Source organism: Schistocerca serialis, chromosome 8 (assembly GCF_023864345.2).
Source record: "Schistocerca serialis cubense isolate TAMUIC-IGC-003099 chromosome 8, iqSchSeri2.2, whole genome shotgun sequence".
In the NCBI taxonomy this organism is placed as follows: domain Eukaryota; kingdom Metazoa; phylum Arthropoda; class Insecta; order Orthoptera; family Acrididae; genus Schistocerca; species Schistocerca serialis.
Window position 1 is genome coordinate 288,385,149 of NC_064645.1, and position 16,797 is coordinate 288,401,945.

Below are 16,797 nucleotides of genomic sequence, written 5' to 3' on the forward strand. Positions count from 1 at the left end.
TCTCTTCATCAGTTTGTTGATATATTTTGCATTTCATTCCCAAAAAAAAAATCCATTATTGCTTTTTGTTACCCTTGAAAAGTCTTGCTCAATACAACTGCACTTGTTACTTTTCATATGGCCAGAACTTTCTGAGAGTTTTTAATACTTGTCATAGAACAGGGGTGGCAAAGATTTCAGTTCGTGGGCCATGCTCAGGCCCAAGTATCAAAGCACTCAGACTTGCTTCACATTTCTTCCACCACCACAACGCACTATCTGAGCGCATGTCCCAGACTCCAATGTGAGTAAAATGCTGGGGTAGATAATGTTAAGGTGCCAAAGAAACTCACTCACTAAGTTGTTATTCACCAGATTTTGATACAGAAGAAGTATCAAACACTTGCACCACACTGTTGGATAACAAACAGATTGTTTGCACTTGACAGGTTGCACAAAAAGTGACGATATTTAAACTGGAGCTTTCAGTGATCAGTCCTCTTCATACTCATCGAACTTCCTGATCCATATGAAGTACCTAATTGTGGAACAGAGATGGAAAAAACTCACTGAGATTATAAGGGGAGATGGCATTAAGCAATTACATAGAACCTTCCTGTGGGATTTTTGCAAACAGTGAAACAAGATCCAAGCAAAGCATTGTGTTTTTCAGCACAAGCTGTAACTACCTCATTTGATTAGTGTATTGCACTGCTGCTTTAATGTATGAACGGTTGCTGTCAGTATATAATTTTAATATTTAAGCTAAGGGCAGATATTGTCATAGTTTTTCCCTTGTGGATTTTCAGTAATTCTCAAAGTCATTGTGCCAAAGCTGCTGAGATTTTTAGCCTCTTCTGCAAGGCTGTAGGAAGAGAGATGTTTAGACTAATTGATTGGTAGCTCTTGTCACATAATGTTTGAAAGTTCTGTCCAGTTTCTGTATGTAAGTGAAATCAACAAGTCAACAATTGTTGATTAATAATTTCCATTCTTAGATTGATGCCATGTTGTCAGCATCAAAACTCTTCACTGCATGCATTTTTGTACTAATGATGATTTGGGTATGGCTTTGCACAAAGTTCTAGCTGTTTTTACATATTTGTCCTCTGATTGTTCACAAAGCTGATATATATATATATATAAAAACAAAGATGAGGTGACTTACCGAACAAAAGCGCTGGCAGGTCGATAGACACACAAACAAACACAAACATACACACAAAATTCAAGCTTTCGCAACAAACTGTTGCCTCATCAGGAAAGAGGGAAGGAGAGGGGAAGACGAAAGGAAGTGGGTTTTAAGGGAGAGGGTAAGGAGTCATTCCAATCCCGGGAGCGGAAAGACTTACCTTAGGGGGAAAAAAGGACAGGTATACACTCGCACACACGCACATATCCATCCACACATACAGACACAAGCAGACATATTTAAATATATATATATATATATATGAAGGCTTTATTTCAGTAGTGATAGCCTTCCAGTTTTGATTATTTCAAGATACTGAGGCTTAAACATAATTGAGTGATAACTATTCTGTGACCGAAATATTGCAGTCCATTGCTTGTTACAAGGAATAACCATTTCTTTCTATTTTCACCACTCAGTTATATTTAAGCCTCAGTATCTCAAAATGAACAAAATTAGAGGTATACAACCATTGAAATAAGACATTCACATAGAAACACGTCATTATCAGTAATGAAGTATTTGATCGTTACATCTTCCACTGACTAAAGTTGGCAGCTGATCAGGCTCATTTATTGAGAAAGTTTATTGAAGTTTGTAAATGAAAAGGGGAGTTACTAAGAAAATGAACTAAAACAAAAAAGACTTAACCAAATTTGTCTGAAATCGGCCCAGAAAAATATTACTTATCTTGGTTTTGACTGGAGATGTTGGCATTACTTCAGATCTATTAGCAGGGTTTTTTTTTTTTTTTTAAATTACTCAAATACTCAAACAAGAATTCATCTCCAAAAAATATTAATTGTAATGATAAATGCATTTTTTCTTTTGTTATTAATTATAACACATAATGTACAGTTTTAACAACACAACTTTTGTCACAAAATAATTCATTATAATTGACTTTCAACTTAACTGCAACTGCTTTGCTACTGAATTGCCACACAGCTGCCAGTTTATCCTATGATGTAATTTACAATATACATTTTTGTTCAGTTAATATTAATTTTGCATAATACCATCCCATTGAAACCACAATCAAGTCCAGATGTGAGGTGGGATCGTCAGTGAAGTACAACTTCTAACACTAGAAGCATGTGTATTGCTGACACCAGTATACAGCCAGAACAGAACTGGCCTCCTGGATGGAGAATGCAGTCATTTATACAAACACCAAATGTTCCAGAAATGAAGCAGAGGTTTGCTGACTGAAGGCATTTCAACATGATTGTCAGGTGACTTAGATGGTCTTCAAGTGTCTTTAAAAAAATGACGATGTCAGCGAGACAGCAAACACACATCATCCTTTTAAAATATCAAAGCAGAAATTTGAAAGATGACTGGAACATTACACAGTCCGTACAGCATAACTTTAAACTAATAGAGGGTACCAAGAGTTACAAAGGCAATCTTTTACCAGCCAGCCTCATCAACCTTAATTTGCTAGTAGCCTAACTTCATGCCCATTGTTGAGAAATACTTTCCTCCTTTGAAGCAGTTTAGGGTGTCATCAATGCACAACAGTGGATGGACACCTTTTTTCATGATTTTGTTCAGTCATCCGTAGTTGACACAGCAGTGCAATATTCTTCTTCATCAGGACCACATGAGAGGGCCAAGGACTCTCTGAAGGTTTAATGATGTCATCTCACAGCATCTTATCCAATTCCTCCCAGATTATCTGTCATTCAGCCAGCAACATTGGCTAACTGGTGGGTTATCTCCCGTGTTAATATGGTGTTTTATCGAGCCGTGTAGTCTTTTTTTCTCCATTCCCAATCTGAAAGCATCAGGAAACTGATGCAGAATGGATTTGACTCACCAACATTGTTTCATGGTCAGACCAGATCCGATTGGCAGTTCGATAGTAGCTTCCTCCTCTGCATTGTCTGTAGTTGTAGCAGAGTGCGACTCCCAATCAATGATACTAAGCTGCCCTTCCTGGATTGATTTGGCCCCCACACATGTACCTCTAGGGATTAATTGTGGCTGTTTGTGACAGTTAGTGATTCATAGTTCTCCTTGACCACCTATGACGCTTATGATTGTTGCTAGTGTGTAGATTTCTTTTGTGATCATGAGTAGATTTTCATGGTTGACAAAAACTTCACAGTTTAATTGAGCATTTTGATTGATGACTGTAACTTGTCTCATTGATGATGGCAGGATAATGTATTCAACAGCAAACAACTGCCCAGAGCAGTCCTTGTTGTGTGAGCTCATTAGGATAGCTTCTTCACTCTGGAGCTCTGATCTTCCACAGTCTATAACTACTTTTGAGCCTGCAAGAAGTACCATTCTGGAATAATAATATTATAACTACATTTTGTTAAAATAACAAATTCAAAGGACTAATGACAATATTATGAAAAGCATAGATTGCTACTCACCGTATGCTGAGTCGCAGATAGGCACAAAAGAAAGGCTGTTGAACAAGTAAACTTTCAGCCAAAAGGTATTCTTCTGAATTAGACAACATACACACACACATTCATGCAAACACAACTCACACGCACAGGATCACTGTGTCTGATTGCTGAGGCCAGCCAGAGACAGTGGTCATGTGAGTGTGAGTTGCATTTGTGTGTGTGTGTGTGTGTGTGTGTGTGTGTGTGTGTGTGTGTGTGTGTTTTTTGTGAAATGTGGAAGAAAGCCTTTTGGCTGAAAGCTTACTTGTTTAACAGTCTTTTTGTTGTGCCTATCTGTGATTCATAATGCTGTCATTATTCCGTCTTGGATTTTCCATTATTTAAATCTGAAGGGCTGTGTTCTGTCATTGATAGTTAATCTTGCAATATGTGCTCCTGCTGGCCAGAATATTTCCCATTTGTGACTTTCAGCATGGTCATTTTTGTATCACGAAACAGTCTTTTTTAGCCAATGATGATAAGTATCCAACATTAGAGAACAAGCTGGCAGTCAGTGATGACATCAGTGAGATTTTCTGATGTGGTGATTGTCGTTCATGAAGGATTTGCATCTGTGGTGGCCTCAACTCCATAGATGGTGGCCTTGCTTAGTTTTTCTGAAGTTGGTGGCTGGGCGGGTGGCTTGTACCTCCATACAGCGATGGGGAATAGCTACGACATACTGGGTAGCAACCTCGTCCAGGGTACAGTGATGGGGTTCGTCCTGTGGGTCAACTGCAATTGTCTACAGTTGATTGGCGTGGATAGAATTATGATGGTTAACATCTGGCAGTGTAGAAGTTGTGGAAAACTTGCCTTCTTTCTCTCCAGTAGCGTACGACATGTCCAGGGTGCCCATAGTGGAAACACAAGGACATCTTGTCCTCTGTCCTCCAAATGTATGTTCTTCTATGAGTCATTATACTTGTGTAGTAATTGGTTATACCTGTGTTTGCCAGGTGCTGGGTTGTCATTTGATGGCTGCAGCATAATTCTTACTTGGCCAAGTGCATTCTACTTGGCGCATTTCGCTGGTGGCAGAGATTGGTGCTAAAGATTGATGCACCTCTTCTTTGACATTCTGTATTACCCCCTGATATATCAGGTCAACATTTATGGCTACTATCTCTTGTCTACCCGGTCCCACATTTCTGGCTGCCGTACATTGCTATATCTCTTCTCTATCTGGCATATGAGTTGACAGTGATCGTCTACATCTGCTGGAGAAAGCACATTGGGCAGTCGGTCATAGTTATTTTGTCTGAATATTTTCTGTAGTATTTCCTCAGTTCGCTGGCACCCCTTGATGGATTCCTCTGTTGTGACATCCTTTACCAGAAGAACTTGGTAAATGTCTTCTGCAACTCCTTTAATCACATTTTAGATTTTATCAGCTTCTGTCGTAACTGGGTTCACAATGTAGTATAGGGCCAAAAAGTTCTATATGTGCAATTGTGTTGTTCTCGCATGACATTGGACCCTGTTCTTCAATTGTTCTTCCACTAAGCAGACCTTGTGCTGATTGTCATCAAACATTTTCTTCAGTTTGGCCTAGAAATTTGTTCCAGCCATTGAGCTTCTCTTTGTTGTTCTCGAAACACTGATGGGCTGTGCTGTCCAAGTCAAAATACACATTTGAAAAACACATTATGTCATCCCACCTGATTTATTCAGTGACTTGATTGAATTCTTTCAGCCATTTCATTGATCCTGACCAGCATCTCCAGAAAACATTGATTTGTAGTTGACTTACTGCTGTTTTGGAATCCATATGTCTCCTGAATATACAGATCTTAGAAATGGTGTACTGCTTGTATTCTGGTTCCTGCCCATGTAGGCGAGGTCTTTTATGTTGCCTAATTAGAGGCATGGTAATGTAAATGTACCTAGCATCTCCACCAAACAATGTCACATTGAAACAACAATTAATTCCAAACCCAAGGGCAGGGTCATCAGTGAAGTACAACATTTAGCACTGGAAGCGCATCCATTACTGACACCATTGTACAGCCAGAACAGGGCACACCTCCAAGACAGAAAGTGCAGCTATTTATACAAACATTGAATATTCCAGGATGATGGAATGTATGCAAACATCAAATATTCCAGAATGTGGAAAAATAATATATTTCAAGAACCTCCCAGAAATGATAAATATTAAATAGCAGATGACTGTTTGTGGTCAGGATTGGACCTGTGTCCCACAGCATGTTAGCCAGCCCATGCTAAACACTACACCACAGGCATCACAGCATGCACCAGTACGGCACATTTTAGTGCATCTCAAACATTTACACATCTAGCTTTTCAACATGTTACAAGTGTTCTCCTAAATGTCCTTCTTGAGATCATAAGTATTCAATTTTTAATCAATTACAGTTTTTTTAAATTTGAAACATGTAACTTGTGGTTTGAAACTAATTTGATCAAGAATGAGATTTCATTAGTGAGAACACTGTGTATTTATAATGTGAACTAATGTGAGATAATTTTCATAAAAAGTCCTATTTGCAAAGTCCATATACTTCCAATTTCATATACAGGGTGTTTATAAATGAATATCAGAGTTTTGACGCTTTATAATATTTATTACATTAAACTTACAGTTATAAATGATATGTCAAATGAAAGAGCAACTCAAGCAGTTTTACCAAGAGCCTTATAAATGTTCAATGTGAGCACTATTTGCACACGGCACACATCTAGTCTATAGCCGATTTCTTCTCAAACGTTGACAGGGCTTGCTTTGCATGGCCTCCACGTTCACCTGACCTAATGCCATGTGATTTTTTCCTTTGGGGCTTAATCAAGGAATGTGTGTACGTGCCTCCGCTACCAGCAGACCTATCTGAATTAAGAAACTGGATTGAAGCAGCTGTTGCTGCAATCACTGAAGACACACTTATCAACGTTTGGGAAAAACTCTGCTAAAGATTTGATGTGTGACGGGTGACAAATGGTGCTCACATTGAACATTTATAAGCTTCTTGGTAAAACTGTTTGAGTTGCTCTTTCATTTGACATATCATTTATAACTGTAAGTTTAATATAATAAATATTATAAAGTGTTAAAACCCTGATATTCATTTACAAACACCCTGTACATCAAAACATATAAAGTTTCTAACATCAAGTTGAACAATATAGCTGTATAAAATTAACTAGAATATCAGGGCGATTATATTACAAGTGAAGGTTAATTGCTGCAGCTGAAAGAGAAATTTCAAAAGAACATAGGAAAGGAGTAATCAAGAATAATTAAGTACAAAGTTGAAACCTCCACATGGAAACAAGTAGCTGTGGAAAGTAAGAGGAAGAAACATGATTCAGATGTGTTTGGTTTGAAGAATAAGAGAATAATAGATCTGACAGAAACAGAATAAAGCTGCAAGGAAGGTTGGAGCAACTGTTGAAGAAATTTTGTAACACAACTGAAACTGCCAGCTGTCAGTTAGTCACTGGACAAAAATCTTAGTCCAAGGTAACTTTAAAACGTTGTTTTTGAAGCAGTTAGCTTTCAGTTCAAGAGATAAATTAACCATACAGATTTTGTCTTAACCTTTTTGTTTACTGTTTGCTTCTTTACACTGACTGGATTTGTCTCCACCACTTTCCCATCCTCTCTTTACACTGTTGTAACACATCATTGTTTGTGTTCAGTTTTTTTTTGTACATAGCATGTTTTTCTTGGGTATAGATTCTAAGCAATGTTTTCTGTTCCATGCACACACATATTCCTCTACATTTTCCCCTCTCTTCTATTCTATTAAAAGATAGAACCACTGGTTATAAATACATCATCAGCTCTTTAAGTCTTGCTGCAACATAAATTCAGTCTGTATAGCCCCTTTTGATGTCGTTAATCAGTCTTAATGTTTTACAGATTTTGTTACAAACTGCCACTTCTAGATTTTGTAAGTGCTCTCTTTTAATATATGCCTGTGATTTGTGTAGTTGCATCATTGACACATGACCTGGAGGAAGTCTGTCAGAAATACCACAGTTGCAGAGGAGATTTATTGACATTACGTGGACAGCACTCTGTGCTGCGAGAGGAATATGATCGCTTGAAATCTGACCTGGATGGGAGAGTACCATTCTCTGTGCACTCTGCATCTGTGTCCGAGTGTCGTAGGTATATTTCCTGTAACTAAGTTTGCTTTTTTTTTTTTTTTTTTTTTTCCCACACTAATTTGGAATGTCAATGAATCTTCAATTTATTTCAGTTCTGTTATAGAGCTTGATGTACATTTTTATTATATTGTTTATGAGGGTGCCAGGTAGTTTTTGAAGTTGGTAACACACGCGCTATAGAAATGTTTGAGATTTCAAAGTCACACAAAATTTGATTATTTTAGTGATAAAAAACTGTTCAAAGAATAACAGTTAGTTAGAAGTTTAGTTCTAGTATGGAAATATTAACTTGCGTGTATTTGCAGTAATTAAATGTAACTGGAAGTGTGGAAGCACTGGACTAAAGTATGAGAATAAAATATTTTGACTGGACATGGCATATTATTAACAAAATGTTCCTTACCAATTGTGTGTAAGTTAGTGATTATGCACATTATTCCTGAGGACAACAAAGTCAAGTCTTGTAGTAACAATACTTCTTAATGTCTTATAAAAAGCCGCTACAATTCCATGTAAAGTCCAGATTGCAATATCAACAATATTATGAAATGAATGGGTTACTACTCACTGTACGATGATGTGTTGACTTGTAGACAGGCTCAACAAAAAGACTGTTATACATTGAACTTGTGGTCAAAATCTTATTCAGAAAGGAAAACATGCACACATTCACATAGGCAAGCACACCACACATACATACCACCATTATCTCTGGCCACTCCAGCCAGAATGCAGCTGTGTCAGGTGGAACGTAAGGAGCAGTCCAGATTAGGGCAGGGGAGTTGAGGGATAGCAGAGTATATGGATAGGGGAGAGAAGTCAGCACTGCTTGGCAGAGCAGCCAGGTATTAGATGGTGGCAGAGAAAGGTTACGAGGCACAGTGTCAAGAGGGTACGGGGTGGGGGAACAAAGAGCAAAAAAGAAGATGAGCGGAGAAGAGGGAAAGAACAGGGTTGTAAGGGTAACTCCCATCTGCGCAGTTGTGGAAAGCTGGTGGAGGAGGGAGGATCCAGATAGCCCGGATTGTGAAACAGCCATTGACATCAAGTGTGTTATGTTCAGCTGCATGTTGTGCCACAGGTTGCTCAACTTTGCTCTTGGCCATCGTTTGGCAGTTCATCCACATAAAAAAATATGTAATGATTGCAGCAGAGCTCTTGTATGACATGGCTGCTTTCAAAGGTGGCCCAGGGATATGTCTGTGATAGGACTGGAATATGAAGTGCTGGGTGGAAGACCTGCCCAATGCACCCACCATTGTCTTCCTCTTCTCTGCTCCATGTGCCTCTCACTTTTTCTTTACCCACAGCCTCTTGACACTGTGCAGCCTTTTCATGCCACCCTCTAGTCTCTGCACACTCCATCAAACTGCACTGACTTCTCTCCCCCACCCATATCCTGTTACCCCTCCTTCCTTCCCTGCTCCATTCGAGATTGCTGCCTTTGTTCAATCTGAAACAATTGCATTCTGACCAGAGATGCATACTTATGTGTATTTTTATCTGTCTTTTTCTGTTCTCCAGCTCCCCTCACAACCCCTAATGCCTCCATTGCCCATTTCATAAGTTAATTTCCTGTCTCCTTAATGCCATCGCTGCACCAGTTCAGAAAAGTATCCTTTTCCCAGGCTAAAACTCAGTCCCACATCCTATTCCTTAAATGCTGTCTAAACCATGGAATCTCCTGGAATGGCCTAACCATAAAAGTTTCTTTGTTTGGGTCCCACACCTCATTCACAATCACCTTCATCTTTTCAGATTCTGCCTGTCCTTGTCCCTCACAAACCTGGTACTGCAAAAATACATCTCCATGTCACAGGTATCCCACAACCACCTCTGCTCCCTCTGCAAGATACTGTTACTTTGCAGATCCTACTACATAATTTACTTCTCTGAAATCGTCCCTCCAGTCCAGCACGTGAAGAGCATTCCAGACATCACCTCCATAAGTTATCCAGCCAGCTGACATCCTACTGCTGCCTTTGGATGCTACTGTCTAACCCATGTCCTACCCACTGTCTTTCTCCTCATCAACTACCCACAGCATCCAGACCCTGCCTAGCTGACCTTTCCAACTTGCCATATGCCCAAAAACTCACTACCAACACTCTAGTAAACCCAAAGCTGAAACGTCTCAGAACAGTGTTGTTCATCTTTCCACCAAAATCCTCAGGCCCACAGAAGCTTCAATCCTAGCCAAAGGCCTCTCCTTCAGCCCTACATCCAAATTTAACCATCCATGTCACGCTTGTCACCAATCCCTCCAACCAAAGCCAACCCAATCTCAAAACTGAACCCTGCCTCTCCCAGTTCACATCACCATCCAACTATGATTTCCCCCCCCCCCCCTTTTCTCCCACCTAACCCCCTGGTCACTTTCCAGGAATTCTTTACATCCAATTTCTCAGCATCACCACCCTCCACCAGATTCCTTCCTAAGGACACAGCAGAAAAGAGGACAGCCATAAACAGCCTCAAAACAGATCCTGACCTAATCATCCTACCTGCTGGCGAATGTTCCACAACTGTCATTATGAATCGCAGTGACAACCTGGCAGAACGCCTCTACAATTGTCTCATTCTTCCACCTGTAAACTCTGCAAGACAGATCCCATCCCAAAAGTCCACCATAACTTCAAGGCCCTGTTTAAATCCTTAGGCTCTTCCCAGAACATCTCCCCTGAATCAATTTTCCTCCTAACCTCTATGAAATCCCATACAAACACCTTCTACATACTCCCCAAATCCACAAACCTAACAATCCTGGACGCCGCATTGTAGCTGGTTATTACATTTCCATTGAAACAATTTCAGCTGTCATTGACCAACACCTCCAGCTAATCGCCCAAAATTTAGCCTCCCACATCAAAGATACTAACCACCTCCTTCACCAACTCTCCATCATCCCCACCCCATTGCCTCCTGGATACAGACTCATCACTGTTGATGCCACTTCCCTATACACCAACATCCGTCATGCCCATGGTCTTGCTGCTGTTGAGAACTACCTCTCCTGATGTCCTTTAGACTCCAAACCCACTACCTGATACACCTCACGAACTTTATCCTAACACACAAGTACTTCTCCTCTGAAGGGAAGGTATACAAACAAATATGCAGCACAGCCATGGGCACATGCATGGCACCCTCTTATGCCAACCTGTTTATGGGCGATCTAGAGGAAGACTCTTTAGCCTCCCAAAACCCCTGGTGTGGTTCAGGTTCATTGATGATATCTTCATGATATGTCTCTATCCTCATTCCCCCACAACCTCAACACCTTCTCTCCGATCTGCTTCACCTGGTCTTTCTCAACCCAGAGTGCCACATTCCTGGACATTGATCTCCTCCTCTCTAATGGCTACATCCTCCCATCTGCCCATATTAGTCCCGCCAACAGTATCTGCCTTTTGACAGCAGTAGTCATCCCTTCCACATCAAAAAATCCCTCCAGCTTGACCATCTGGGTATGGCTTATCTGTAGTTACAAAAACTCCCTTGCCCTCTATGCTGAAGGTCTCACAAGACCTTCACATACAGGTACTGTCCCCCAAACCTAATCTACACACAGATCCCCCCCCCCCCCCCGTCTTCCACCCCACCCCCACCCCCAAGTACTGGTAAGCGGTGCCCCCTTTGTCAACCAATGCCATCTTGGACTGGAACAACTGAATCGCACCCTTACTCAGGGCTTTGATTATCTTATCATCACGCCATGAAATGTTGGGCATCCCGCCCAAGATCCTTCCCATCCCATTCCTAAAATCTAAAATGGTGTTCTGTCACCCACCCAACCTCCACAACTATCACTCCAACTCCCAGCCCCATGCCACTGGGATCATATCCCTGTGGAAGACCCAGGTCCAAGATCTGACCAATCCACCAACCCACCACTACCTGTTCCAGTCCTGTCGCAGGCTTATTCTACCCCATCAGACAGGCGGTTACCTATGGTGAAAGCAACCGTGTCATATACCAGCTCTGCTGCAGTCATTGCACAGGTTTTTATATTGGTATGAATACCAACCACGATGAATGGCCACTGCTAAACTGTGGCCAAGAGCAAAGTGCACCACCCTGTGACAAAACATGCAGCTGAGCGTAACACACTTGATTTAAATGGCTGCTTCACAACGCAGACCATCTGGATCATCCCCTCCACCACCAGCCTTTCTGAACTGTAGAGATGGGAGTTACACTTACAACACATCCTCTGCTCCCAAAATCATCCTGGCCTCAGACTACAGTAATCTATTGTCCCCACACTCTCCATCCAACAGTTTCTGCCTCTTCTGTCATATCATCTCCTCCAAACTCACATCCCCTCACCCTCATTGTGCACTGCTCTCTGCCAACGCACCACTGTTCTTTTCCTGTTTTCTATTCCTTTCCTTTTTGTTCCCTGTTTTGCACCCCCCAATCCCTCCCTCCCCGAAGCCTCCCAACACTGCACCTGGCAGCCTTGTCCTGCTAGCATCTAGTTACTGCAAGCTCCATCAAGCAGTGCTGACTTCTCTGCCCCCACCACTATTCTGATATCCCTCCTGTTCCCTGCCAATTGTGGATTGCTGGTTTAGTTCGTGCTGACACAGTTGCATTATGGCTGGACTGGCTGAAAATAATGGTCATGTGAGTGTGAGGTATGCCTGCTTGCTTGAGTGAATGTGTGTGTGTGTGTGTGTGTGTGTGTGTGTGTGTGTGTGTGTGTGTGTGTTTCGTTGTGCCTGTCTGCAACTCAACGTGTCATGTTTACAGTGAATAGTTACAATTCAGTCATCAGTTTGAAGGATGAAAAATACTAATTGCATTACTTCATTATATTTTGGAGTTTCAGTTTTCTTTACACTTGTGTAATAAGTGCAGCTTAACCTAATCTCATTATCTGCTATAGTATCAATTACTAAATCCTTTACAGTATAAATTTTTTGTTTAAAAATATTTATTAAGTTGATATTTCATTAACTACCATAAATAATATACATGTGTTTGAATTGTAAAATAAGAATTAAAAACCAGGTATTTTTGGTTAAATAAAACACAGCACAATGCCATATAATTATAACATAACACTGAATGATTTATCTTGGCAAAATAAATATAATCACTATTTTCAAATGTGGAGACTGTCTCAAAATAGTGAGAAATGTTTAATGTGTAAAGACTGTCTTTGCTTTTTTCATAAAGCAACATGCTAGGATGGAGATGTGGCTAGTCTTTGGCATTGTAGTAATTGTGCCTACTGCTTCATGATGGTGGATAAAGAGAAGCTGATGTTGAAACTCCAAGATGATTTGTCACTAGTACAGCTGGAAATAGAACATTTGAGAGCTGCAGTTGCAAACAATTTGAAAGGTAGTCATGAAGTCTTAATTATTTCCCTGAAAAAAATAATACTGTACACATTGAAAGCCTCATACCTTAGTATCATAGTATACCACTAAAGGACCCAAAACCAAAGTACACAGGCCATTAATAAAGAGGAGTATTGATGATAATTGATTTTTGGCAACAGCTGCAACACTTCTACTGCTGCCAAAAACAAGTTACCTCATGATGGAGGAGAGGGTGCAGGTTGGGAATACTTAGGACTGTAACCTCAGCTAAGCAATTGAGGATGATCTCAGGTACATTGCTCATCACGCTAATATGAAAATTTTGTTATTGAACAATATGACAAATGCTAAATGAATGTGTGTGTGTGTGTGTGTGTGTGTGTGTGTGTGTGTGTGTGTGTTGCATCACATCTTATACAAATACACTACAGTCTGCATGGTCCACATCTAAATGTTTCTAGTAAGAGGTGATTTCCTGAACCAAGCAAGGTGGCATAAAGGCAAAACACTGGAATCACATTCAGTAGGGTGGCAGTCCAATTTTCCATCTGCCCATCCAAGTTTAGGTTTCTGTGGTTCCCCTAAATCACAGCTTCCATGATGATTCCTGTGGAAAGGACGCAGCCTTTTTGCTTACCTATCCCTCCCCAACGTGAGCTTGTGCTCCATCTCTAATGCCCTCAGGATCGTCAACGGGTCATTTACTCTAATCTTCCTTACTTTCTTATGTTCATTCCTTACTTCCTTTTCCAGAAGCATTTAGTGTAAATCATAGTACTACATGTTCAGTCCCTATGATTCCAAATATTTTTAACTGTCCCTTTTGTACAGTAAATGATTTCAGAAGTCAGGTCTTTCCAGATTCACAACTTACGTAACAACGTGCAAAAGTGATTATGTCAGCGACCGATGAGAATGTGCCAGGCAGAGTATTTTCTAAGCCCGAGTCATTATCCCACATGTGAGCTGTAGTCTTACTAGCAGCTCGTGTACTTGGCATTGCAATAGCAACCGAGGTCATCAGCTACACAGTGCATTGCATTAATTACATAAATAATATGTTTACAAAGAGAGAGATCAAGGAATAGGTTACAGGGTGATTATAAGACTACAAATTCATACACTTTTCTGACAGATCAAAGTAATTTATTAAAACTGTTGGCTCCTTGAGCCCTTGGTTCTAGATGTACACTTGCTATACACTATGATACACAGTCATATCACCAACAAAATCAAATTTTGCATGAATTCCACAACCATGAATAAAGATTGTCAGGGTATCATCTCTTGACAATTTACACAGATGTCTAGTATGAACAAACATAAGTTTATCAATAGAAAAGTTAGCAGACGTGTCAGTTCTTCTTGTGGCCCACGGTTGATTGGTCATAAATGACCTTTTGGCAGTAACATCTCGAGGTGCGAAATTCTCCAAACTGGCAGCCAAAGCTCAAAGAACAGAATCAGTTCGAACAATAGCTACAGTAAGCTTGACCTCTCTCTTTAGAAATGTGCTGTTTACATAATCAATGGCAACTTGCTGTGTGGCCAATGTCCTTGGCCGCTGTCACAAAGCCGAGTATGCAAGCTGCTAGTAAGACAACAGTTCACACACAGGATAACAACTTGGCCTTAGAAAATTTTCCGCCTGGTACTCTCTTATCAGTCGCAGGGGTAATCACATTTGTGCGTTGCTATATAAATCGCGAATCTGGAAAGACAGCAGTCAATCGGCAAGATGCCTCGCCATCATGTGCATCATGTGTATCGCTGGTGTCCTACCATTTACAAAACTGTTCTCAATGTCGAGACTAGTTATAATGTGAATGTGGACACTGCTAAAGTTATCGATGCTCTCCATGTTGCTGCTGTGTTTCGTGGTGCCCAAAGTGGCACAAATTAGAGATAAAAGACAGTATCTTGGAGAACACAAAAATTAACAATAAAGAATTTGACTTATCAGAATGTACAAGACTATTAAATGAGAAAGATGAGCTCCTCATGTCACTACAGGAAATTAAAAAAAATCTAATGGTATTTCCACAGTTCTGATACGCATGACAGAACATAACTTGAAAGTCACAGATGCACCTCGACAGATGCAAGTTAGTATCACATTACCGAAACTGTAACATAAGGAGATCAGGAGTGGATATTTACAAAAAAATGGAATAAAACAAGAGTTCATTTATCTAAACGAATTTTGCTTGGAACAGCTCGTTGAGTGCTGTGATTCAGTAACTGATGTGGATATATCCAAGACAACAGTTCTAACAGTGTAGGCTCTGAACAGAAACAATTTATATGTCATCAGCCATTTGGAGAGAATGCTAATAAAACTTTGTATAAATAAATAGGAAGTAATTGTATGTGGTGATTTCAATATCGATTTCATCCTGGATAGTACTCTTCTATGACACCTAGAGTTACTGATGTCCAGCTTTGGTTTGTATCTCGTGGCAACGCTTCCAGCAGGAATAGGACCTAGCACAACAGCAATTGATAATTTATAAATGCAGCTATCTCATGAAATAGATGGAAGACCTGTAATAAACCATTTCACAGAACATGATTGTCAAATAGTAACAATAAAGCATCTGTATCAATGAGTGTTAGTTAAAGAGGGAAAAAGGACAGAATTGTAAATACTCACTTGATCACACTATTCAGAAAAAATTTACTGAGTGAACAGTGGGTAGAAGTTTACCAAAAGCATACAGAAAATTAGAAATTTAAATATTTTTGGAATGTATTTGTACAACACTAATAAACCAGTTTTGTGTTACAATGGGTAAGGGTGAGTTTGAGTCAAGGCTGAGAGGCTAATATAAAATATGTTGTAGCAGGAATAGAGAAATAATGAATACTATAAGGAGCACTACAATCAGTCTCAAAATACTTCACAGTATCAACAGAAAATAAAAGTAGCTGTTTGTTGTAATCCAAAAGCTTTTTTTTTCTTTTTGAAACATTTCTTTAAAGTAATTTTCCTTTCAGTAATGATTTCTCTACTGTCAGTATTTTTCATAATAGTCATCAGGTGAAAGATACTCAAATTTTCATTATATGATCATCCTAATGGATAAATGTATCAGACTTGAAAATAAATGCAGGTTGTTTGTAGATTAACTTGAAATTTATTTTCTATTTTATTGTTCAACAGAATTAAAGTTATATTTCAACTGTGGGAACTCCAAGTTGGAACATTAACAATATTATGAAAAAGATAAAGTGCTACTCACCTTAAAGCTGACTCATTGAGTTGCAGACAGGCACAATAATCTTTTGGCCAAAGCAATAAGCTTTGGCCAAAGCCTTCTTCAGAAAGTGAAAAACACATACACACAGAGGCGCCGACTTGAAAATATTTTTGGAGGGGGGGCCAGAATCATTTTATTAGATATTACATTTGACAGATAACTGTGTTTCCATCTACATGTTCGACACTCCAAACCAGTCCTATTTGCAGATGACACCAGTGTATTGATTGAAGGTGGAAATAGAAAGGCTCTTAGGCTGTATGCTGAAGTCACAAATGAAAAGATTTCAGAAGGGGTTGTGAGGAATAAGCTACTGATTAACCCTTAAAAAAACCACCACTATACAATTCCACAAACAGCAAAATTAAAAAATCCATTAAAACCAAATATTTCTTTGGAAAACCAAAAAATTAAGTGTCACTGAAACAAAATTGCTTTGTTTACTTACAAGACAATCTGTAATGGAATTCCCACATCACATTCTTAAATTC

At 39.7% G+C, this 16,797-nt stretch overlaps 1 protein-coding gene across 3 annotated transcripts in view; it reads left to right on the top strand.

Moving 5' to 3' along the window:
* The window catches only part of LOC126416042 (centrosomal protein of 89 kDa-like), a 98,704-nt gene that overhangs the window by 45,536 nt on the left and 36,371 nt on the right, over window positions 1-16,797 (top strand). For all 3 annotated transcript variants that reach the window (XM_050083507.1, XM_050083509.1, XM_050083508.1), the window contains exon 7: window positions 7,534-7,714. In XM_050083507.1, the coding sequence (XP_049939464.1) occupies window positions 7,534-7,714 (181 nt within the window). The remainder of the gene's footprint in view (window positions 1-7,533; window positions 7,715-16,797) is intronic.